The sequence below is a fragment of the Apteryx rowi genome, unplaced genomic scaffold (genome assembly GCF_003343035.1).
Source record: "Apteryx rowi isolate R43461 unplaced genomic scaffold, aptRow1 scaffold_150, whole genome shotgun sequence".
Taxonomy (NCBI): domain Eukaryota; kingdom Metazoa; phylum Chordata; class Aves; order Apterygiformes; family Apterygidae; genus Apteryx; species Apteryx rowi.
Genome location: NW_020447753.1, coordinates 610,661 through 636,702, shown reverse-complemented (window position 1 = coordinate 636,702; position 26,042 = coordinate 610,661). Strand labels below are relative to the sequence as shown.

General features: G+C 41.1%; 1 protein-coding gene across 1 annotated transcript; it reads left to right on the top strand.

The window, feature by feature from the left end:
• Positions 1–392: 392 nt before the first annotated feature.
• OLFM4 (olfactomedin 4) lies at positions 393–24,263 on the top strand. The gene is made up of 6 exons (XM_026058948.1): positions 393–476; positions 2,481–2,558; positions 6,369–6,521; positions 12,750–12,962; positions 13,863–14,016; positions 22,037–24,263. The coding sequence occupies exons 1-6, from the start codon at positions 393–395 to the stop codon at positions 22,828–22,830; spliced, it is 1,476 nt and encodes a 491-aa protein (XP_025914733.1). The 3' UTR covers positions 22,831–24,263.
• Positions 24,264–26,042: the final 1,779 nt, after the last annotated feature.

Genomic DNA, 26,042 nt, shown 5'->3' with positions numbered 1-26,042 from the left:
ATCCAGACTGGTATTGTCTGCATACTTTAGAATGAATCTATGAGAATTTTTATGATTGCATCACAGTAAGAGGAAATGTCTGTTTACCTGCCCTAGCAAATAAGAACATAATCTCCTGCATAGCCAAGATTGAGATTAGATRCTATAAGATATGGAAAAGCTTTCTTGTTAAGAAGCTGGATAATGGTTAATTTTTGACTGTGAGAAACTGCAGATGATGTTTGTGCAGTAGTAATTTGGCTCCTATTAATATATGATTTTATGACATCAATTGTCCAAAACCAGCTAAAAAATACCAGGCAAGTTCCTCAACGTTTGAATGGGGAAATCCCCAGACTGCACTATAAGAGAGCTCCCTTGTCCCTTTGCTGCCACATCTGCTGGCTGAGAAGATGAAGCACATGAGGGTGGCTGTGCTGCTCCTAATGCAAAGCATGATAGCGCAGGCTACAACCTCAGTGGCAGCAACACAAGAGGTGAGTTGTGGGTCTCATAGCCTTAGCTTAGGTGCCTTCATTTTTTCTCATTCATCTTGGTGAAAAATCTTTTAAGATTATGGGAAAATTATTAGGCATATGTTGATATCTCTGCATGGAGAAACTTTAAAGTACTCCTTCATCCTCCCCCCAACTAATGAACAGGGACTGGCTAATAAATGTAAAAATGAGGCACAGGTTTAAAATCAGAGTCAAATTCTGCCTTTGGTTAGATGAGTGCAACTCCCAGTGAGGATCTGAGTGGATATTAAATGCTCTGTGCAGCTTCTAATTAATTAGCAAAGACTTATAACAGGAAAGGATCCATATCTTTGATGTGGAATGAGCTAAGAGGAGGGTTTTTTCCCAGTTGCATGACTGCTGTCATACTTTGTGACCAGGTGCATGAAAGCCGTGCTGGGTAGTTTTAGTGGGATGCTCTCTCTCCTCCAGGTAAAACTGCATCTGATTTTATAAGGGAGAAGTTCAAATCAAAGCTATCACCCCCTCCCCCCCCCAAAAAAAAAAAAAAAAGACAGGGAGGAGAGGAGAAGGGGAGAAGAGAAAATTTTGAAAAAAAATGGCATTAGGAAGAGAAATTTTTTTTTTACACTATATACTGCCTCATTTTTTAAAATTTCAAACTGGGCTAAATTGTCAGAAGAAAAAGTTCGCAAATAGCTTTAAAACATTCCTAAATGAAACAAAATATTTTGTTTTAGGTTGACCCAAAGTGACGGCCTTTTATTATTTTTTAGTTGAAAATTAGGAAAACACCCAATCTGGCTCCACATGAGGGTTTCTGATTTTTGTGGTTTAATCACCGGCCAGGAAAACCCTGTTTTCCCTTAGTACTATGTTTTGAAGTTTGAGTGGCTTTGAGATTGCTGTGAATGCAGGCAGTGAAGTCAGCATCTAGCGAGAAGGTGTATTTTTCTGGGCAACAAACAGAAAGCGGTAAAAGTCAAAGTGGAGGTGTGAATGATAAGTGTTGATAAGCTGGGAATAGAAAGCTTAAAATGGGAGACATTTTTCCTATTTGGGCTCAGCTTTAAGCTATATCCTGACTTGTGTAATTTATACAATTTGTGATGCTCTCTGACCCACCACTGTTAATTGCTATTAAACCCTTCTGCTCAGTGTAATCATTTGAATGCACAAATGGTTGTTCAAATGGCAATCTTTGGCAAGCTGTCACACAAAAGCTTGTTTACTCTGTGTCCTTTAGCTGAGCAGCTCCCTTGCTGGCCATTTGGAGCTCCCTGCTGGTCCTGGCTATGTTAGGAGCTCCTCGACAATGGGACTCTGGCTGCAGTAGCGGGGATTTGCGAAATGCGGAAGGACCGGGGGGTGGGTACCCTGTTGTGGAGGAAGCCCATTTCATGCTTGGTTTCTCATGCCATTTGGTAGAGGAGGAGTCTTGCCGCAGTTGCTGTTTTGCTGCAAGTTTTGGTGGGACTCCATTGTGGGTCCCAGTGGGCTGTGTCACTGTGGTCCACCATCCTCTACAGGCTGTGGGGGACGCGGCAGACCTTTTGGGCATACGCAGCACAACACTGGCGTGACAGCTGCTCTCCTTCCTGTGATAGATAGGCAGGAGCCAGCCATGTATGACTGTTAAAGGGGATATACATCATTTTATTACATAAAATCTCCCGGGTGGATCTGGCTTTGAAGTATGGCAGCTTCTCTTGGTGTCCCTCCCTGCTGTCAATGAGAGCTCCAGCTCTCACTTCTTGAGCAGACTGAGCACCCTTGGCCGTCCACTGATCGCATGCAGCCTTCCTTTGAGAAAAGGTGCCTAAGAAGTGACWTCATGCCTGGAGAAATGGTAGTCACCTCAGCAGCTGATCAGATGAGCCAATTAATTTCATAGTTGCTGGGGATGGCTCCCATAATAAAATCAAAGTGTTTCAGAGCTGCAGGATGAGGGCTTGCTCGTGGGGAAGGGCTGGTGCCACATGCAGGAATTCACGCTGAAGGAGACTTTCATTTCCTTTTCAGACTCCTCTTCTCAGTACATTGCTTCAGTATCTGACTCAGCCTAGCGAGACGACTGGCCACCTGCGTGCTACCCCAAAGGTATGGCCATTGCTTACTGTTCTTAGGTAAAGTCCATAAAATTAGGAAGTTGTGTTCTGTTTTTTAAGTGCAACACACTCCCTCAGAGACTTAACCCTGATGCAAGAAAAGGCACTTAGCTGCTGCGTATCCAGGATTTAGGCAGTGGCGAATTCTCAGAATCATCACTGCTGCTGCCATGTCATTCAGTGTTTCAAGTCACATCCAAAGCTCTGGCATTGCCTTCATGACTACAGCCTTGGACACCAGACATGAAACAGCTGGGGCTGTGGGGTTTTGACAGCAGTGCACCAAACAGTTCAGGGGTTACAGCCTTCCTGGAGAAAGTGGGAGAGTCTTTTGAACCCCATCTTCCCATGTGGGCTGGAGCAGGACCTTGAAAACGTATTTTGTCACCTCTGAGAAGAGTCCACTAGACTCCTGCTGGCTGGGGGCGAGAGACTTATGATTCTCCCTGTTCCACTGAGCTCAGATTTTATTAAACTATTTGCTGATAGAGGAACTTGAATCTGATTTCTCTGCCTTTGGGGACAGTGATCAAGTCTGGGGTTTGTGGAATTCAGTATGGGTTTTCTTCCCCTCTCACTGCCAAAGACTGCTTAATAACATTTCCATTTTGGAGCAGATTCACACTTGATTTGAGTGACCCTGCAAGCTAGTGTCGAGAGCAGGATTTGCCCAACAACACAGCTCGAAGTCACGTCAGAGAGGCTGGGCAGCTTGACAGCAGGTCTTAATCTTCCAGGCTAGCCCAATGCAGCATCTGGCCTATGTGGAGGCACCTCTTGTGTGAGACAAATGCCTTGGGTTAAGTGTCTGCCTCTAATAGAGGGTTTGGGAAGTTAAATGGAGGTAGGAGTCTCTCTCTGGGACTCAGCAGTAGGACCAAAACCTCATCTTTCTACTTGTCCAGCTGAGGTGGCTCCGTTCCCTGCTGTGATTTTCTGTGAATCCCATTCTTTGTTTTAGGAAGAGTGAACAGCTAATCTGAGCTGTGAATGCCACTGGGATGCATGGTAGCTGGAAATTAAGCACTGAAATGACTAGGCTGTTTTGAAGATTTAACCCTAAGTCCGTATTTAGACAGCTGAATAAATGTCCCAGTTTTCAGAAGATCCAATACCTGGCGGCTCCTACTCACTTTCTTAAATTGAGAGGATGTGGAAAAAAAACATTTCTCATAGCCTCAAAAATACGTATATGTGACACAGTTTAATTTTACAGAGGGAAATGCTGCTGTCAAGTCCTTGCTGTAGGCTAGGACAGTTTGCTCTCTTTTAAACACTGAGTGTAGCTTATTAAACTTTAAAAAACATACAACTCCAACAAAAAGAACAGCCCRTTTTGTGAATTTTTATATAGGATGAGGAAGGACATTTTGGTTATATTGTAGTCATTCGACTAGTATTATATTTTGACTGAAGGACTTACTGACCCAAGGAACTTTTTATTAAAAAGTGCTTCTTGGCTTCATCAACATCATGATCCCAGTGTTAGTAATGTCAATGGAAGAATGGAAGCCATTCTACCTGTCAGGAGCAGATGCTCCTTTGAGGAAGGAGCATCTCTTGGCTTGGATATGTACAACACTTGCTGCAATGAAGTCCCACCTTCAACTCTAGGCTCTGTTGTAACAGAAATATTAAAATATGATTTTTTTTCACAGGGAGTTTAAATGCCCAAGTTCAAGCATTTTGCAGGGGCATCATTTTGGGTGATCATTTTAATACATATGTGAATGCTTTTTTTAACATGTGGAGTAAGCATGGTATGTCTAGGTTATGGTTAGATGGTTAGATGACATATAGTCAAGACTGTAGTTTATACTAGAGTACCCAATGTATAGTCCATACTGTACTATATATGCAAACATATACGTATGTATAGTACATAATATGCTATGTACACTATGTATAGTGTACTCTCTCTTTGTATACATAAACACACATATATTGTATCTGTGCTACACAGAAGGGATAGAATATAATACCTTCTACACGAAACAGCATACAGGTGCAAATGAATGCCTTACAGGAGACTGTGTATACTCTCTAAGCCRTGTTAATTTTTCTGTTGTCCTTGTTGCTGTGCAACATGCCATCCCAGTAATGCCCATACTCAGAGGACTGATTATGCAAAAGCACCTAAATGACTTAGGAACCTATTTTTCATAGTAATTTAGGTACCGACAGACAGATCTTTAAAGGCACTCAGAAACTTAGAAATAGTATACACTATGTTCTCAGTAGAATATTCAGAAGTGCTTTGGTAACCTAACTGCCAGAGAAATCAAAGGAAGTTATGTGTTGGGACACTCTGCAATCCCACTGGATACCTCTCTGCTTTTCTTCATATTAAATGTTTTTAGCAATCTGGCCTTGAGTAAAGTTTTAAGGCCCATGGTAACACAAATAAAACTTCCTTGCATGAGTTCACTTGCTTTTCACTCAGAAAGGGTTGTGTGCTGTCTGCTATGGCTTTACTGAAGAGATTGCCAGAAGCACTAGCTTGGATTGTTCCTGCTTGCTGCTCTTCTCCTTGTGGGCTTTGCTGCTGGCCGCTACTGTGTGCTCTGGGCTGGTTCGATGGTAAGGAAGTTAGCTGAAATTGCTGTGAAAAAGCAAGAGAAAAGCAGGATATTTCAGCTTTCAGTAGATAGTTTTGTTGTTTGCTTGTTTAATTTTAAGAGGGAGAGAGAAAGCACATGAATAACAGTGAGATTTCTGCAAGGCAGGAGGAGAGGTTATAGAAAGGAGTGTATCTAAAGAGCAGTTCTGTAGCTTTAAAATATGCAGCTGCACTGAAGTATGTGCCAGAATATTTTAAAGTAACATCAAATAGCTTTATTAATAAATTCCTGACAGGTTTCTGAACTGGGCAAACTTCTTATGTACAAACAAAAGCGAACTACTTCACTGCCCCAAACACACTCTGCAGTCAGCCCAGTGTATAGGGAATGATGTGATTTGGCTGTAAATTATGGCAAGATCATGAATCTTGAGATCTGAACTGCCAGCCCTGACCTTTCTGTACACCAGACACATTGCTCTAAAGGTGATGCTTTGAGCATGGAGACAGCCAGGACAAGGTGGTTCATGCTAATGGCATGGTCAATAGATCTGCAAACTGTCCTCAAGCGTGGCCTTGCAGGCTGTGATGGGTGGCTGCTGTGAGCGATATTCTGCAGCAAGAGAGGCATCTCTATCTACCTTAGGCTGAGCCTGCATATTTAATTCTTTGCCTTGGCATATAACTTCCATGGCATATAACTAAGTTCATACAACTATTTGCTGGCACTGGTTGAAAAGTTTCAAATGAAGAATTCTTCTTTTCAAAACTTTTCACTGCTACTAGTTATATTTTGGTGGATTTCTTTAAGGTGCTTTAAGCTCTATGGATGGAAATGACTAGACTGTCTGATCAATTCAATTCAGATCAACAGAACAGTAACTATAAGATCTCAGTCACTATGTCATTATTTTCCTGCTGTATGTGTTTTTCCATCTTTTGGGAAAGTTATATCACCCTTTTAGGAACACTATCTGCAAGATTGGGAAGGTAAGGACTATTATATGCCTCTGTTTCTCTGGTCTGTACAGCAATATTTAACTATTTCCATAAAGCTTTGTAAGGCTGACTCATAAAAATTGCAAGATATTTTGAGTTTGTTGGAAAAAGAAAGGTGAAAAAAAAGTCTAGTAGTAAAGTTGTCGATCTCAGGATTGTCACAGCTCCAATTATTATTGAACATTAGCCATTGATTYCAAGAAGAATATTAACATTTTTCTCCTTATCAATTTCTTCTTTCAGCTATTTGCCAATGTGTCTGGCTCTCTGGATGACCATGGAGCTTGCCAGTGCTCTGTGTACTTGCCAGATACYACCTTTCCGGTGCAGAAGGCTGAGCGATTGGAAAAGATAGCTGCAACGCTTTTGGAGAAATTTGAGAGAGAACTTTCTCAAGTAAGGTGTTCTTTCTTGTAAATATACCAGCCATATTTTCAGTGAAAATGCTTGCCTGTGAAAGAGTACAGCAGGCAGCACTTTTCTGTGACCTGTCTTTCAAACAGTTGGAAAGAAGGTTTTGTGAGAAAAAGGAGAAGGGTGATTAAATATAAAATACTTGTCATTGTAGCACGTCATACATTTGAATATCCTTAGGTGTCTGTCCTAGGCCTTTTCAGCTAGAGGCCTATGGTATTTTTGGAAGAATGGTTATATTTTTCCTTTTTTGGCTCAGTTTTACTGGTTTGTGATTGCAGCACAGAGTCTAAGGAAGCCAAGTCTCCTGCTTTTTCATGTGTTATTATTTGTATGAAGCCAACCAGATTATAAGAGGGAAAGGAAGGGAAAGAGGAGAAAGGTTACCATAGCCCAGAGTGAAGAAGTAGGTGAATATTTGTCTCCTCACCTCTTTTGCTCTCAAAGATTAAAAAAAAAGAAATCAAATATCCTCCTTGTCATCATCTGAAGCTGTGGCAATGAAACTACTGGATTATGCATTCTTGTTGAAGACAAACACACCTTACACTACTTTGGTTGCTTGTTGCATGGACTCAGATCCACTTTCTTTGAGGAACTCGGGCAAACCCACACATGCTACAATGCCCTGGGTGAAGTTGCCTGTGAGGACAGGAATCTGCCTTTGATTCTTGGTCATGGATAAATATTCAAGATTCAAATTAGGTGTCCAGGAGAAAGTATTTTCTCCAAGAACCTGACGTCTTAAGAAATGAAGTGTCCTTGAATTAATCAGCAGAAAAGGCAGAGCATTAAATTATAAATTCTAACCATAAATATTCATAACCATCCTCTGGTATAATCAAGAACAGATAAGAAGTTATGCTTAAAAACGCAACAACAGGCAGAGGATCCTATGGAAAGATCTTTCAGTTAAAATCATTTGCTTTGTAGGAACTGGAGCTAACGATGACACACATTCAGTTGTCAGTGGGGATATGAAGGGCAAGTTGACACAAGTCCCAGTGCCTCCAAGCACAGGGTTACCTGGACCCTTGCAGGAAGGAGGCATATCTCAGAGTTAGTGATCCATGAAAAATACRGAGATATTTTCAGGTCCCCATACTGCTCCCACTGTGGTCAGTTACAGCATTTTAAGCTCATTTCACTAGGGCAGGATGAGGACCTCACTTGCCAACCAGAAACTTGGCCTGATTCTGCAAGGCAGTTCCTGATCAAGTACCCCCTTTCCCAGTCCCTTGCCCTGGTGTATCCTGCCTCTCACCAGATTTTTCCTCAGAATGGTGCATGTCTTCTTTAGGATATGTGACATAATCTGATAGCTCCTTACAGACATTCAGAGTATCTCAAATGCTGCTAGATGTCTCTATGTGGACAGCACCAGATCTCCACTGACTATAAGGGGAGTTCAGACATCTGGTTTATATAAAGACATGGCTGCTACAGACACCTAACATTACGTGTAAATTCATAGCTGAATCTCACCTCTAAAGTAAGGGTAAGCTGAATCCTCACCCTGGACTTTAATGTCTAGGTTGCCAGCTGGTGTCAACTGCTGTAACTGTATTGTTGTCCTTTCCTACCAGCATACAGTACTGTAGACATCGACCCTTGGCTCTCAGTTCTAGCTGCAGACAGGGAAAATTCTCAACCTTACTCAGAATTCACTGAATTTCATCCTGCCAAGACCAATCAGCGAAGCAGTGTTACAATGAATCTAGCTAGATAAAGACAAATGCTTCAGCATAATCTAGACAAAGAGATACTTTGAGTCAGAAATGAAAATGAACAGATCGTATTTTGGGGTAGCTCTGTGTCTGTAAGATTTGTTAGTTATGATGTTGTTTTCCTGTGGAAAGAAGAAAGCTGTCAAGCACTGCCCTATTGATATCTGAACTGAGATAATCTAAGGTCTCACAAAGCACAAGTCTCCATGCATATTTGCATTAGTGCTATGTAAATATATTTTATAGACTTTTAAGACAAGTTCTTCACCTTTCTATTTGTGGAAAAAACCTCCATATACAATCCCATGTACTACTTTAGTCAGGATAATACTCATAGAAAGGAGAAAATAATGAAACAGAGCCAGTTCTCATTACTGATCATTATTAAAAACGATCCTAAGCCAAATCCTAGGGAGTCATTCTACCCTTTGCACAGTTTCGAGGGAAATTCAGATCCAAGTCTGACTTCTCAGCTCAGATGTAACTTAGTATTGCCACAGGGGTGGGAATTTCTACTGAATGCTTGCTTTTTTGACTCTGAGAACCCATACTTCATTCACTCTTCTAAAGCACCCTTTGAAGCTCATGGGAACTTTTCCTGGGTAAGAGCAGCAGGATTGAACCCTTTTAAGGATGCTTTCCATGTGCTAGAAGTCCCAGATAAACAACCTGATTGAATCATTAACCTTTTGCCTGATTGTAGGCTAATTCAAAAAGCAAGGGGGTCCTTTTATAGAATCAGCAGGCAAGGAAGCTCACAGATAAAGAGATGCTCTCATGTGCCAAATGAGTACACACCATAGGCCGAAAATACCAGACTAGTTTTTCCTCTGTCGCATCAACCTTTGCTAGCATAATTATGATTACAGAAGAAAATTAACCTTTCAAAGCAAAGTGGGAACTGGCTGCTCCTTTCAATAGAAAAGGAGAGAGGACACCTCAGTAGCTGGGATGGATCTGCACTTCATCCCAAGGAAAGAAAGCGCCTTTCAGAACTTTGCTCACAACAGCCAGAACATCCTCGCCTAACAAAAACAGGAGAAAAAAAGCATGCTTGCCCTCCACCAGTAACAGCTATTTTCAAATCAGATTAATGCGTAGGGGAATTCTTGGTGTCAACTGACAGACTGCTTGCTGACCACACTCCTTACGGGTCTGTAGAGGTTAGGTCTGCCTGAAGCCAATATCCTGGACCAAGTAACTTTATAGAATTGCTGGTTTTGTCACGTCTTTCTCATCTTCCCTCAGTCTTCTCACATTTTTCTTTTGCATATTCCTCTTGCACCCTTGTTCCCCCTTCTGTACTCTCCAAATGCATACTGGAGAAGTGTCTGCTTGCATGCTGAAAAAACAGTGTTGATAAATACCAGTTGCAGGTAAATGACACAATAAATGAGAAATTGCAGATTTTCCTGCCCTTTTCATCCACGTGTGTGACAATGCTTGGAAAGGAGGGAAAAACTGAAAGGGAGGATTTTTTCCTACATATGCCTCAGTTGGCACCATTCTCTTCCTCCAAAAGGACTAATACAAGCCCTGTGCACTCATTATACTCCACTTAAGGCTTTTATGATGAATGTGAATCAGTACGAGTTATTGGACTAAATATGGGCCATACACAGAATTTCTGTGATGATGTGTTGGTCTATAAAGAGACAACAGCCAGTCCCTGGCAGGTAGATACAGTAGAAGAGCAGGGATTACATGCTGCTTAAATCTATCTGCCAAGCAACAAAGCAACATCATGTTCCTTTTTAAACTGACATGTATAAACTACAGAAGCTCCTGAGCCAGATCTGAGCAGGCTGGGATATCCACACAGTGCAGTTCAGTGCTTGGCATAGGTGCTGGCTCTGTCTCCAAAAGCAGTATAAACCTATTAGAGCAGCACTTTATCTGAGATAATTATGTGTGTCTAATAATTACCCAGGGGAGCTATTAGCTAAAGTTCATTGCTGTGCTGATGTGGCTGTGTAGCTGCACTGCTGGGGCTAGTTTAGCCTAAACTTGTATGGTTATCTCCCAGCTATGCTCCACTGGATGGTGTTGACATGTCCTTAAACGACCTAGATGACTCAGTTGACTGAGTAAAAACTGTCTGATATAGGAGGAGGACTACAGGTCTGTGTCCTGCAGGACTCCGTAATCAGGGCTGAAATAACTATGTACATCTTGTTCCAGCCCTCACCATTTTTTTCAGATTCTTAAAACCTTGGAGGAAACTCCAGATTCACAGCTTTGGTCCTGATTTTTTCACCAGTGAGTAGCCCTCATAATACCAGCAGTCTGTTTATTTCAGTGGTTTGTTAATTTTGTCTCTATTGGGGAATTATTATTATTCCTATTAGGGTGAGAAGAATTATTAACACCTAGATAGATTTCCAAAAACCTCTGTGATATATGTAGTTTTACATAGCAGGGTAATTTTATTCAGACATGTGCCTGCTTTATGTTTCCCAGATTGTAATGACATATGCTTTCTTCTTGTTCTAAGCATGCAATGGGTTTACATGCAAACACTGCAGGATCTAAAGTTTAGACATTGACCTTTGAAGAATTTTTCTCACAGAGAAGATTTTTTGAGTTTATCTTCCAAATCCAAATTGATTTTGGTGACTAGTGAAAGTGTAGGGTCCATCTAATCTCAGGCTGTTCCAAGAACATTGTTGAGTTCTTCCTTCTGTTCCCTTGTGGACCATGGTGATGGTGGCAGCTAGGACAAGGGATCCCAGCGGTCTCTGCAGTTAGCAAGATATAAGGAGCTAGATGTAAGTCTATATATACACTATTTTTTTTTTTTTTTTGGATTCTTAACTGTAATAAATAGCTTAGCTATTCCTTAGTTTGCAGTTATTCAGGCTTGGTATAGGAGATCTAGAGCATCCACTGTTGTGAGGTATGGTGCTTCTGCTGCAGTTTATGGAGATGTGCCAATTTATATCAGCTCAAAGTGTGGCCTGCATACATTTTGAATRGAAGATAAGTTTCAAATTCTGATTTAAATGCATAGGATGGAGCAACCTACTTTTGGTGTATGTTACGTACATGCACATAGAGGTTTGGTAGTGGCTTCTCACAGATTTAAAATGTAATGGTGCCACTAGACTTTTAAGGTTCCTCTCACTTAAAGTTCTCCTTCTTAAACCAAATGATTAGATATCTATTATTATGATCTTAAGGGATCATTTTTTGCCCTCCATGAATTTCCACATCGTGAACTCCCATTCCTGTTACTCAATACACAAGGAATTCTGCAGAAAAATTAGAAGGAATTATTTGATGAATGTGTTTTCTGGGGTCTCAGTCCCAGAGGCTGTTGGCAGAACAGGAGAACAGGGAGTCTGTGGTTTTCATACCATGACAGGATTTTAGAGGCCATTACAGAGCCAATGGAGAAAAATGCTGGCTTTTATTTTATGTTAAGATAATGCAAGAATGGTTGTATGGATGTAGGCTAAAATCTTTCACTCCAGGAGATAATGTTTATAGAAATGATAGTGCTATCAGAAGATGGACTTATAATACAAATAGCTTCTCAGAGTATAAATATGGAGTTTCTGGTGCAGCAAACTGATTATATTTGTTCTTATTAACTTTTGTGATATAATTACATTGGTTTAAGAGAGAATAGATGCCTTTTAAAATAATATGAAGCATATAGGAAGGAAATTATATTTTTCCCAAAGTGTTAATTTTCATGGAACTAAAATTTTCTAAAGAATGTTCCAAATCCATCTAATATTCTTGACATTCTACATCACAATGCTTGCTCTGTGACCTTTACCTTAGCAGTTACATGTGTGAAAATATATTTATCCAGACAACTGTCTAATGGTTCCAAGGCTGAAAAGATTGCTAAATTACTTTATCTAAAGGCTGCAATAACTTTTTTACCTTCATTTAAACTAGCTTTGATTTTTAAGAGTCTGTTAATACCCCCCCCCCCAAATAAAACAACCACAAATGCAAACCCAGTCCTGTCAACTTTTGACAAAATTCAAATATACCCAGGGTAAAATCCTAGCTGAAAAAGCTGGGAACCTGTTATTGCATTTTCAGCTTCCTTACCCTCTAAATTCTTCTTTGAGTTGCTTTGCCAGATAATCCGCTGCAGACTGCGGGACAAAAATTTCACCAGCATAAGTTCTTGGCATACTTAGCATAAAGTTAGCTCACAGAGGCAATATTGGCAAAGAATTAAAAAAAATAGAAGACTGTGACTAAAATTCTGCTTTCAGTTATCCTCAGGCATTCTCAAGGGGACTTTGTGGAGCTGCCAGCAATAAATGAGGGTTAAATTTTACATTTTTTATCAATGTGATGAGAATTTCACTCTGTAGTTTATGTGAAGAACATGCATGTTAAGTATGTGGAAGTTATGCATGGGGTACTCAGAAGTGTAATAAAGACTGACATCTTTAAAAAGGCTTGTTTTATTTGCTAACCTGAACTTGAAAATGTACCTTTTTTTTTTCTCTTTAAGGTTAGGGAGTACACAAAAATCATTGAATTGTACCAACAGAAAATCCTTAATCTAACCATCAGAGTGGAATATATGGAGAAGAGCAGCATATCTTACACAGAGCTGGACTTCCAGCTAGTGAAAGTGGAAATCAGTGACCTGGAGAGACTGGTCACTCAGCTGAAATCCAGTCTTGTTGGAAGCAATGTTATCATTGAACAAATATATTTGGAGGTATGCCAAAATGTTAATTAGCTAAGTAGGGTTCAAATATACAGATGGTCTGTTCTCTCTCTAGTGTTTAGATGGAGGAAATGTAGCCTGTCTTTACTGCAGCCAGTGGAATTACTTTAGAATTTCATCAGCATAAATTAAAAGAAAGCTTGACTAAGTGTATCAACAGGTTTTTCCTTTATATAGAGCATAAAAAAGAATAAAAAAGGAGGGACCTCTTTATTTTTACCAGCTATCTGCCTGAAAGTTAACAATTCTGCATAGTATTAAATGTATGAGCTGATTAAATTATTATAATAAATATTAATTTATAGACCCCCATGCTTGAAAGCCTCTGTGCTTTAACTTAGATAATTAAAAATTAGCTTCTGGTTGCTAGGGCAGTGGCCCAATCAATATGAAATCAAGAACTGGGAAAGACTATCACCTTCCCAGCAGACTATAAATCACATTTTCAAAGTTGTAGTTAATCACTCACGTAGAGAGAATAATTGCTTCAGATGGAAGGTAGAATATCATTAGTTTCTTCATTGTCCTCTAGATCATCAAGTAGGTGACTGAGAACATTATTTATCTGCAAATAAAATTTSAAGATACTTTGGCAAGGCTGGAATAAGTACTTTTTTATAAATAATAGCTAGTGCTTGCTTAAGACTTACTGGATGTTTATATGCCATCTTTAACATTATGGTATACAACTGAGTGTTAAAGCATTTCCTTATGATCACATACATCTGCTGGAGATGTAAGGTTCATGCTAGCAGAATAAGGCCTACGCTTAGGGATACTTCTTAAAACTTGTTCAGTAGCATCTCCTGTGTTATGATCAATCCTGCCTGCAAATATCTGTAAATAAAGTTAACAGGAATTTAAACTTGCTCTCATTTTTTTTTTCTTTAGATCACAAATCTGACTATCCTGGTAAATGAACTAGAATCACTGGACAAAAATAATATCCTTGCAATTAGACGACAAATTGCGTCTCTGCAGAATCGATTGAAAGAGTGTGAAGAGGGCACAAACAAAACTACAGTACCCCCTTATTTCCCACCAGGTAAGCATTTCTCTTGTATATCAGGTGAGAAACAACACAGGGCATCGGTAGAAGAGTAAATACAGAGATTTCACATTATTAATATTAAATATGATTAAATACAATACTACATAGTTCTTGAAAAACTGAGCAGACAGCTACTAATTTTTCAACAACAGATTCAAAAGGAAGGTGATGGCAGGAAACAGACTCTTCCAGACACATTATCTGTTTTCAGCTGGAAAAAGTTGTAAATTTTCTCCCACCTGAAGTGTGAAAATGAATCTCTCCTCTTTTGTTTTTCCAAACAATTCCCTTTTTTTTTGTGGGAAACAGTATGCTTTTTTCTGACCAGCTCTGATTTTTAATAGTTCCTATGAAAGTGACCTATGTCATGGCAACTTTGTTCTAAGGCTATTTGGAAAATGTATGAACAACAGTTGACGTACTAAAGCTGTTGGTATGCAAACTCGGAAAGGCAGCATTGCATGAAGATTACTTTTGCTTCACAGGCAAAAGATTCTTCTAAATTAGAAGGTCAAGAACTGTAGGGGGAAATTCTGGTCTCATGGAAATATGTGGGAGCTTTWTTACTGATTCCAATGGAACTAGATTTTTATCCTTTTTTTAAATAGGAAAGGTTACGTTTTTGAAGCTTAGATCAGTGGTGCCCAGAGTGCAATTCATATATAAGTAGCAACTGTCACAGGGCATGTGGTAATCAGTTTACAGTTGGAATAACTTTTGTCTTGATGGTGTGTTCAATCTGAAAAATCACATTATGACTGAATAGTACTCTGAGAAATTTTTAGAGTCAAAACTGCTGTGCTGGAGCACGTAGTTTGGGAAACACTAATTTAGGTATGCCAGGCCAAGCTTCCCACTTGCTAACTGACTGTAGGGTTTCTCAAACTGTGTCAATCCCCTGAGTATTTTATATACGTAGGGTTCCTTTTGACAGAGAGAATAAAGGGAGAAAAGAGTAAAACAGAAAGTGCTCTATTGTATACAATACCCAGGGGAAGAATCCTGCTTTTTCACATATACTGGGTGAGCTGGCTAGCAATCAGCTAGACTAAATAAAGAGGAGCCCATAAACAATAAGGAATGCTGTCCTCTGTGCAGGGAGCATGGATGTGTACCTACTAGGGTTTACCTCTCATCAAATTTGGGTTGCCTAGTTCAAACATCTCATTGGAAAGGCGAGAGGTAGAGAAACAAGCTTTCCTTAGGTTCAGCAGTCTTTCCTATAGCGATCTCCTCAGGGCTTCATGGCAATGTGGGCAGCCACTGCACTTTGGCAGCATGCGCGAGTAACACCTTGTCTGGGAGCTAGACATAAGAGAAAGCTGAAATGAAACCCCGCCCTCACAAAATTTCAAGGCTCTTCCCTGCTCCTTGGGAAAGGCTTAAAATGTTTCAGTGGAAACCCCCCCCCAATGTTTTAAAAGTGTTTGAAGGGCATCTCATTGATTTATTAAGGGTGATGGTGTGTGGAAAGAAACAGCTTCTCTCTCTAAAAGCCTACAGCAAGCCTTACTGAGCTTTGGAACAAGAATGCTGTGTCCTTCCATGAATGATGGAGGAAGGGGCTCCTTTGACGCCTGGGTGTTTGATGTGAGCATCTGTGGGCGTAGAAGCTTTCACAGACTGAGATAGGGAGGTCTACGCTGTGCAGTACAGCTTCATGCAGGGATAGGCAAGTCATCTCTAGAGCAGGATAATAACTCTAGAATGGGATAAATGTAACTGCACAGGATAGTGACCATAATAGAATTATTTAGCATTGCTTCTCAGGGCACAGTGGTGAGATGGATATAGACTTTCTGGGACCAGAATGATCTCTCTTCAGCATTGCCTTATTCCTCGTTGGTGTGTCAGCTAGCTCAGGTACTGCTACATGTCACTGCGCTGTGTGGGAATCACAGACCTCAAAGGCTACAGCCCCAGGTGGAAAGGACTATCATATCTTCACTGACTTCCAGTGAATTATCACCACTAACATCAGCTGAGGATCCACTATGGTGTTGTCTGTGGGTTCATGTGACACCTACAGCAATAGGAACCCCAGAGGTGGTCCCACTTGGAGGACGTGTGTCTGGGTATCATCAGGGTCACCTTTAGGGTGAGAGTGGTCTCTGAGGCTAAGCATGAAGGACTGGCTGAGCAACTGTGGAGGGGTGGTAGGTTTCCTGCCTGTTCGGAGTTGCCAGCTATACAGATAACCTGGGTATGTAGGTTCAGATCCCTGCTAATCCACACAGGGCTGACATATCCTGATTGTGTGTGCCTGGTGGGGAGTGAAAATTGTTCTCTGGGCAGTAGGTGGCAATTTCCAGTTTCCTACTGTGGTTTCTGAAACTTTGTATAGCAATTACAAGTAGCACAGACCAATTCTGTATCTGAAGTCAAGTAGTAGGAAGAAGATGTTATTGCTTGGGGAGCAAGCTGTATTTTCTAGGTGGTCATTTTGGAGGCTTTGCATGGATGCTCACACATAGGCCTCTGAAGCTCTCTAGTACTCATTTATGTGTTTGAACACAATTTCCATACGTTTTCTCTGCAAGCTTGGATGCCCTGAATTCCTGCCAAACCATTTGGCCTTGCCCTGCTTTTAGTTCATATTATATTTATAATGTTTGTATTAAACTGACTCTTTGTCCTGTTTTCAGACTGGATTTTCTTTCCCCCTTCCTCCTCTCTCCTGCATATTTTGGGTAGGCAACATGAACTTAAGAGAGCTTGGCTAATCCCCAAGCTGGCTAAGACCATGAGTCTAAAGGAAAGTTTAATTAAAGCTTCTTGCTTCACAGTGCAGTAGCATGCAGACCCTCTGACTCTGTCCCCCAAGGCTTTTGCTGCTGTATTTCTCAGAGTGAGCAGGCCTGTTCTTAAACAACATATTAGAAAGAAATCACTGCTCTCCATTTGCCTTACCCATTGATTGGAGAGGTGGTGTCTAAGTGACTGAGATGGGGCTCAGTACATGTATAGTTAATCATCAACATCATCAAGTTTCCTACCTCTAGGAAATCCCAGCATCTCTCACCTCACTACTACAGTGGGAAGAAATGTTTATACATGACTTTTTTTCTTTTTTTTTTTTGTGATGATCTCATCTGGCTGCATCAGGGCAAGTATAAAGAGAAAAGGATGCCATGATGGATCTTGAGGACTTTGCAGCAGATTCTTTGTCACGTCTTGCTGAAATGATCTGAGAGAGGAAGGGAGGAGAAGTGAGTAAGAGGAAACTCTCATAGGCAAAAAAAAAAAAAAAAAAAAAAAAAAAAAAAAAAAGGAGTAAAGCTGTTTTTCCAGCTTTTGTACATTTAGAAATTCATAATTCCTAGTTACTGATGAATATGAGTAGGTCTCACCAGGGTACTTAAACTCAGGCATTTCTGTTTGAGTATTACAGAGATTCCACTTTTATAGTAAATTTTACCTCCTGTCTACCCAAGACATCTGGTTTCCTTGAATGCCTTGGGCTGCAGTCTGAAATGGGTATGTCCAAACAGAGAGGGAGACAGAGAGAGACAGAGAGAGACAGAGGCCCACAGGCACCTCAGGGGAGCAGGTCAGTGTCTCCTCTCCTAGGTTTTCTGGGATGGCCTGAACTGCCCCTGGAGGCATATATGTACCTCCATTGGCTATGGAGGGAGCTTAAATGAGGCACCTGAATTTGTAGCTGCTTGAAGACAGGTCGGATGACTTCCAGCCCTCCATCTCATCCTGTGTTGAATGCTCATGTGGCATTATTGCAAACATAAGCCTTCTCTGACTCACTGCTATCAGCCTGTGTTGATGCCCAATGCTGTATGGGTGAAGACTGAGGTGTTTGTATTTGGTCTTCCTATGTCAGTAAGATGGTAGGAATAAAGATGAGCCTTTCCCTGAGAAGATTTCTGTCTACTGTGCCTCAGGCCATGGTAAGGTTGGTAACAGTTCACACATCTGGATGCAGTGGGTCATCTGATGGGAGAGGAGGGTGCACATCTGTTACACCCGTGAGAGCATGGTACCAGTCTCTGCTAGGCCCTACGCCTCTTGTGGGAGTCCATTTAAATATGGGCCCCATGTTGTTTTGCACTCTTCAGCTGCAGAGATGAGCTGTGGTCACTCTTCTGTGATCGGATGCAGCTGCTCGGTGGATCAGGCTGCTGGAGTTTTTTGACACCTGTGTTCTGGAGTGAGAAGCTGATGTGCTGCTCAGCGAGTGCATCAGATGCAACCTTGGCTTATCAGGGTGGTGTGGGTGAAAGCGGGATCAGCTGGATGTGTCTGACACTCAGCCCTGCAGCCCGTCAGCCAAGCAAGCCGGGCCCTTGCCAGTTGTGACCTCTATGTACCAGCTCCCTTTCTAATCAATCACAAGAGGATTAGTAAACAACTGAGCTGAGGTCTTGGTGCCTTATGTAGGGAGAAGAAGAGGTCTGGGTGTATGTATCTATGTTAGTCCTCCTCTCCTTTATTCACTGCATGAGCATGAAATGAGAGGGTGAAAATATGAGGACTTCTTTTATCAATGGCCCAGAACAGTGGAAAAAGGAGTTAAAAACTTGAAAGTTTGAATAATGCATATGGATTTATTTCAAGTACCTTCTAATATTTACAAAATTACATGACACTTTGTTTCCTTTGTGCATTTTTTTCCCCACAAGAGGGAGGCAAGTTTAGATTAAATAAACAACAATGAATTCTTCTGAACCTGTGTGGAAGACAGATCACCCCCAGACTACCACAGAGATTTTTGGTCAAAAAAAAAAAAGGGAGAGTTTTCAAGGAAATCAAAATCAAGCATATACTATATAGAAACCTCAGACAATTTTTGATGTCATTAAAACGGAACACGCTTCTAACTTTATTTTAATAATTCATTGTTTCATAAATAAAAACTAATCAAGTGTTCAGCAGAGAGATCTCTTTAAGGGAAGAAATAATAATTTATTATTTCTTTTATAAAAAAGGTCTCTCTGCTGAACACACGTTTGTTTTTTTATTTATGAAACAATGTATGAATTATTAAAATAAAGCTGGAATTGTGTTCTGTTTAATGACATGAAAAATTATTTAAGGTCGCATATAGATGAGCTTAGCAGTGCTTCACTACCTGCAAGCTTTGGTGCTGTATTTTTCTAAACAAATCATGAGTTTTAGAACATTTAATAACCATTTAATTCTGAGATAAGTATATTGTGATTTAAGTACAATAATATATTCAATATGTCACCAATTAAAAAGAAGCCCTTATGGCAGAGGYAACAATACACAATAGAGATATAAGAAAAAACAATTCAAATATAAGAAAAAAACAATTCAAATTGGTTATGGAGCTGGCAGGCGGCAAACCATTTAGCACTGCCTGCATTAGCTTTCTTCCTTTGCATGGGCTGAGGTATGAGCACCTCCAAACGTTGGTATCTGTGCCGAGTACTGAGGCCATGTTACTAGCCATACTATGTGCCATTTCCAGAGACGCAGCCTGGCTAGCCATACAGCAGTGCCTTCCTTGAGCGCTATATTTGGAAATGAGGTTTCTGCTCCAGGGTCTCAGCAATCCTTCCTTTGTAAAAGAACTTAAGTGCATGCTTAAATGCTCATGTGTTCAGAGCCAGGAATGTTGCCTTGCTGTGATTCATGGTGGTATGGAAGGAAGCAGCGTTTGCCTGGGGCCAACCCACGTTTCAGCCACGGGAGTCCCTGGGCACAGAATGAGCTGGGAAGGAGATGGTGCTGGTCACAGTTGATGTCAGCCTCTGCRCCATGAGCTGGGCACTTGATCGTGCAGGGCTGTCCTGTAGGGAATGCTGACCTTGGGGAAGTTGCCAAYGAGGCCTGGGGGGATAGCGATTTATCAGTGGCTGCTCAGAAGCTGGGGCTCAGCATAATCTAAAACTGCTATCCACCTTCCTCATGGATATTGAGGAGGCTGCAGTTGAATCTCATGTCCCCTAAGACATTAGTGCAAGAGAGCAGGGCACTCTGAGGGGTGACAATTTTATGCAGTGGAAGGAGAGGAACGCTGCAACTTGAGTAAGGAGAAGACATGGAGAGCCTCACTGCCCAAAATGACTTTACACAATGACACAAATGTTACCCTCCAGCAGATTATGTGGACATTTCTAACGTTCAGACTGCAAGATTTCTTGCCCCTGAGATAGGTCACCTTGCCCCTGGCAAAGCAGATCAGAAAAAGATCTGATCCCAGTCTTTTCCCAAAGAACACCTCAGACTGGTCTGTCTCTGCATTTCTCTCTGTCTGTGAGAYAAGAACTGGATGTCCCTGAGCACAGGATACCTCCTAGGCTTTTCCTAGCAGTGGCTTTATGAGTTTTCAGTTCAGCACCATAAGTATTGTCCAGCCTTTCTTAAAGATGGACAGCTTTGAGGGCAGAAGATAAATTCTCTGTTATTTCTCTTTCTCCTCTGTGCTAAGACACAGGGTCAAAACAGGTTATTTGTATGATAGACATTTTTTCATTAACATTGAGGTTATGGTCACTCTTTTGATAGAGGCTGTAAGCAATCATCACATACCCACTCCAAATACTAAAAACATAGAGGACAGCTTTGACTTTCATCACTGACACCATAGCTGATGGTGCATGAAGTTCTTGTTYTGAGGGGCGTATTATTAACAACTGTTGTTGCCATTAATTTATGAATTAATTGAAACATGAGACTTGGGCCTATACAGATAATACTTCATCTTTAAGAAGGAATACTGTCTAATGGTTAGAGCAACCCACTGAAGTGGGAAACCTTTGAATGCCTCTTAGCTTGTGAGCTGGTCCCAGTCACACCACATCTCTGTCTCTGTTACCTCAGGTGAACATACTCTTAAAGCAAAAAATCTGGGACACTTTTGAGGCAGTCATGCAAAAAGCTAAAGTTTACACTTGAAAAAAAGCTTGCTGGTTTTGCCAGTGGCAGCTTTGGACTCATCAGAGGCATACACATATTTTTGAGTGCAGGATTTTTGCACTGGTGACTTACGATGTTCAAAGTTTTTCAGGAAACAGGAATATCACTGACATTCACCATGAGTTAAAAGAAAGCTTTTCTTGGATGTAAACTCATTTAAACTTTTTGTTCAAAATACTATTCATCATCATTGAATGTTTATTCCACTTCGCTGTTTTTTCCTAGTAAATGTGGAACAAATTCTATTTGGCCCAACAATGCATCCTTAAAAATGTTCTATAGGTGAAAAAGCCAAAAATTTTGACTAACAAAATGAAAAAAAGGCTATTTCAATGGTCTTGAAAATGGCTTCATGGTTAATATATGGAAAACAGAACTGTTCTGGTTTAGCTTGAAGTTATATTCTCTTTAGAGTTACTTCACATGCAAACTCAGAATAATATCTATCTACGTTGTCTAGGCTGTGCTTGTTACTGTCTGCAGATCTCTTTGAGGGCCTGAGGCGGAAGGTACCATGCAGCTGTGATGCACTGTTGTAAAGCTGTGATTCTGACAGCAGAATGCTAATCTGAAATGTGACCCTGGAATTACTGCTGCTACTTCTCCTTACTTCCCCACCTCAGCAATATAAACAGAAACGAGAGGCTCCTTTTTATTTTTTTCCTGTCTCCCATGTTCTCAGTTTAACTGAGGAAGAAAATAACCTAAAATGCTTCTGAAATTGTATTTTCCAAGGGATTTCCTAGTGTATCAGGCTGGCAGGCATCAAATAGGTAGAAACAGAAATCTGCCTGTTGTCTGGAACAGCTCAGTGAGCACTTATTTTCTGCAAGTGAATCCTGACTGAGGATGAATGTCCCTATCAATTTTTTTCCCCTAAAATATAGTTGTAAATGATCTTTGACCACCAGATTTCTAAGGCAATCTGAAACACTTAGCAACATCCGGTTGCTGAACTTGGCCCAAAATGAACATTTTAGACTTGAAGTTATGCATTTATGTCTGTGCTTTGCCACAAAACTAGTCCCTATTAAGCACACTGTAGAGGCTATGCTATTCAAAACCTCTCTCCTATTGACACTGTTTGGAAAAACCTGTTTCTTCTCTTTGATTGCAGGTAGCTGCGTTCACCGTGGACTGCTGAATGTTAGTCAGCCCTATGTTGTAAAGCTGAACTGGAGAGGATTTTCTTACAAATATGGTTCCTGGGGTAGAGATTACTCTCCTTCTAACCTGGAGGAGGAAGTCTATTGGGTTGCACCATTGAACACAGATGGGAGATACTTCGAATATTATAGAATTTATAGTTCCTTTGATAATTTGCTGCTGTTTAGACCAATGTATGAAAGTAGAATAACATATGGGGAAGGCAGTGGTGCTGCTCTTTATAATAATTTTTTGTACTATCATGCTTATAATTCAAGAGATATGGTCAAGCATAATTTAAAAACAAACACCATGGTTTTGAGGAAGACGCTTCCAGATGCTGTTATTGGTAACCGTTTCTCTTATGCAGGTGTATCATGGCAAGACATAGACTTTGCCGTGGATGAAAGTGGGTTATGGGTAATATATTCAACAGAAAATAGCATGGGTAACATCGTGATTAGCAAACTCAATGAGACCACACTTGATGTGCTAAATACTTGGCAGACAAGACAGTACAAGCCATCTGTTTCCAATGCTTTCATGATATGTGGAATTCTGTATGCCACAAGGACAATGAACACTAGGAAAGAGGAAATCTTCTACATGTATGACACAAGTACTGGCCAAGAAGGTACTATTAGTGTTGTTATGGATAAAAAATTAGATACAATCCAGAGTATCAATTATAACCCCACAGATCAAAGACTGTATGTTTACAATGATGGTTATCTTCTAAGATATGATCTGACCTTTCAGCATTAGTATCTCAATGATACAACCACATGGTAAAACTTGGCATCAACTAAAATGAGAGATCTGGTATGCCTTTAGTCAATGCTAATGCCAATTTAGGGTTCACCTGGTCTGATGAACTGTATCTGCTGGGTGTTATATATATTACTTTGATTAGTTTCCTTAAAGGATTAGCCCACTCTTATCGATACTATTGCTGGCAGCAGTGTTTGGCAGTACTGGATTCTTCTGGTTTTGATTGGTGTTTATTGGTGCTTGGTGCATTACAAGTTTCTTACCTCTAAGAGTAGATTTAGTGCATAGTTTTAGTGCATTTTGTTCACAGAAATTGATGGGCACAGCTTGCCCACTGACTGAGAAGCTAATTACCCAGAAATGTGCATTTGTCCATGTTATACAGGCAAGGCACCCAGAAACTGAGAATGAATTCCCACTGATCTTTATCAGAGTAAATTAAGGCCTCGGTGAAATTACTAGAGGGATTATAATCGTATAGGAAGTAGGACTTGGTCTGAAGAGAGCAGACCATTTTTTAGGTTAGAGCAGTAATAGCTGACTCAAGGCTTCAGGAGAGGGTGTAGAAATGCCATTTGTTGTCTGAAGTCCTACCATGCAGAGAGAAGAGAACACACTGGGGCAGGGACRAAGTGCAGAGCCTACAGCACCCACATCACTGCCCATCCCTTCACTGATGCAGTGGGACAGCTGCCCCTGGGATAGCCCTTTCCCACATGCAGCTGCCTCCCCACAGCTCAGCTGTCTCCTGAGAGGGCTTTCTGGAATGACTGCAGAGGCAGAGCTGGCAGCAGGGCTTTCACCATCTTTCTTTTTGTCCCACTCTGCTGCCCTAAGCAATTCCTTGTGCCTAGACCTGGCCTTACACATGGCCTTATTGCAATCTAGCCATGTTTTGTAGTCACCATGACTCCATTTTCCTGGCAGTAGGATGCAGGAAACACTGTTTTCCTTTCTTTTATGCCCTTGTAAGCTGATCCAAATCCTTCCATTGACTTCTGTGGTCACGGGCAGCTCTTAGGTGTATATCATGCACTGCTGTARAATGACAGCTGTGTTGTTTAATGTGCCTCTATTCAGCATTTTTGCCATTCTGTAATTAGACTCCTGAGAGCCTTGTTAGTGTAAGGTCCAATTCATTCCTTGTGTAATTCCATCTTATAGCAAGGTAAATGGTCTTGCAGAAAGCAGAAGTCTGGTCAGACTAGCTGGATATGTGTTTGTTTTTTAAATGGCTAGTGTGTAATTGTTTCTGAATGTGTGTACTGTATTAATGTGTTACCTTCATCATGTCAGGAAGCAAACTGAAATAATATAATTCTGAGCTATACAATGGTGAAAAAAGCAGTTTTCATTTTTCATTTTCTTCTATTACCCCTGCAATCATGTTTGTGTCTTCTGATAATCAAAAGCAATGCACATGCAAATGATTACTTCCTTCTTAATAAAAAAATCTTTAAAAGAATCTGAGCTGTACTCCAGAGATATTAAAGCTGCTTGTGACAACTTGGTAACTTTTGGGATTCCACAGGAAGTCAGCCTGACCAAATGTTTGAAACAGGGTCATCGCACTCACTTGGGCTCAGTGTACTTAAATAGCTCTGGGAATAACATGAGAGTGTGAATCAGTATGTCAACAAGTACATAAAAGGAGCTTTATTTCATCACCTTGAAATATGTTAGCTGATTAGGATAACATTTCTCCATCAAGGTGAGATGTTACTCGAGATGTCGAAGGCTGATTAACCAAAGACAGATTTTGAAGCCAGATCCTGCCACTTATCAGGTATCAGCATCTGTTTCTTGGAAACATGCAAAATGAATTTGAAAGCCATGGAAGCATTGGTGCAGTGATCTGATCAGTCAGCACAGGCATGGCTTGTGTGTGAATAACCCATAACAGCCCAAATAAAGATTTGGCTGTAAAAAAGAAGAAAATACTGCAAAATGTATTTTTTTCCTCTACATTTGTCCACGTCATGGAAGGTGAGTAGATTTCCACTTATTATGAAGAACTGCCTTAGGCAGAGGCCTTGGAGTGCCTCAGCTCACCACGTTTTAAGGTGTGAGCTGATGTTAGCATGAGCGTGACTGATTCTGGTGAATTAACTGTGATTCTCACAGTAATCCCTGGAGACATGTCATTATAGGATAGCCTTTTCCTCATTGCAAATGATGATCAGCCTGCATGGGCAGTGGAGGTGGAGATGTAGGGACTGCCCATCACGCTCTGCTGCTGTGGGGCCCAGACAGATGTGGCCCGGCACGGGTCTCCAGGTGGAGACCATCGGGAGTGGCCCAGAAGATGTGAAGACTGGGGTGACAGTCATCTTTTCCAGGTACCAGTCAGCATCACTGCAGAGAAGATATTTAAAAGATGATCAGACTAGATCCCATTAGCTCAGAGAGAAAACAGAATCATCCCTCCACTTATAAAACCTTAAGATGCCTTTTTGGGGGAGAGGCTTGGTCAGGATGTCTCAGCCTTGGCAAGTTTGGTCTTTGACCTTGTCCTTTGGTACTATTTCCCAGGTACCTGGAGTAGAGGCACTGCATGGGCTGGTGGCTCCCCATGGCCGGGGCCGGTACCAGCAGGGGCTCCTGGTGGGGCATGGCTGGGCCTGGCTGCCAGGGCCCATCCCACCACCCTGCGGGGGACAAGGGCACCGGGGCAGCCGGGGCAGCCCCAGCCCTTGGGGGCGTCAGGCACCGCTTTGGGGACGGAAATGGGCTGAGACTGGGCCAGGCTCTAACAGCTGGAAATGCTTGTATTAATGTTTTAAGGTGCTTTAGAGATATGTAGAAATATCACTGTCATTTTAGAAACAGAAAAATATAGGAAAGAAATTACTACAGTCCAGCTGTTGGCCTATTGATTTGGCATCTCCCYGCAGAGGTTTTGGGGAATATAAACAATATTGAACATAAATAGTACCTGCCACAGAGCTTGGAGAAGAGGACATCAGTTTGTATGGTGTCACAGAGAAATATAGTACAGGGACTTCAATGTAATTTCATTGATGAGGGGTTTTCACACTGCCTAACTCTAGGAACCTAAGTTAGGAGACTAGTCTGTGATTCAAGCAAAAATCACATACAGACAGGTACCCTCTGCATTTTATTCAGAGCACTTTAAGAGGAGGGAGTAGTACATCTTTTCACTTCTTCCTGTAGACTTGTCCTCTCAGGCCTTGGATGAGGGTGGT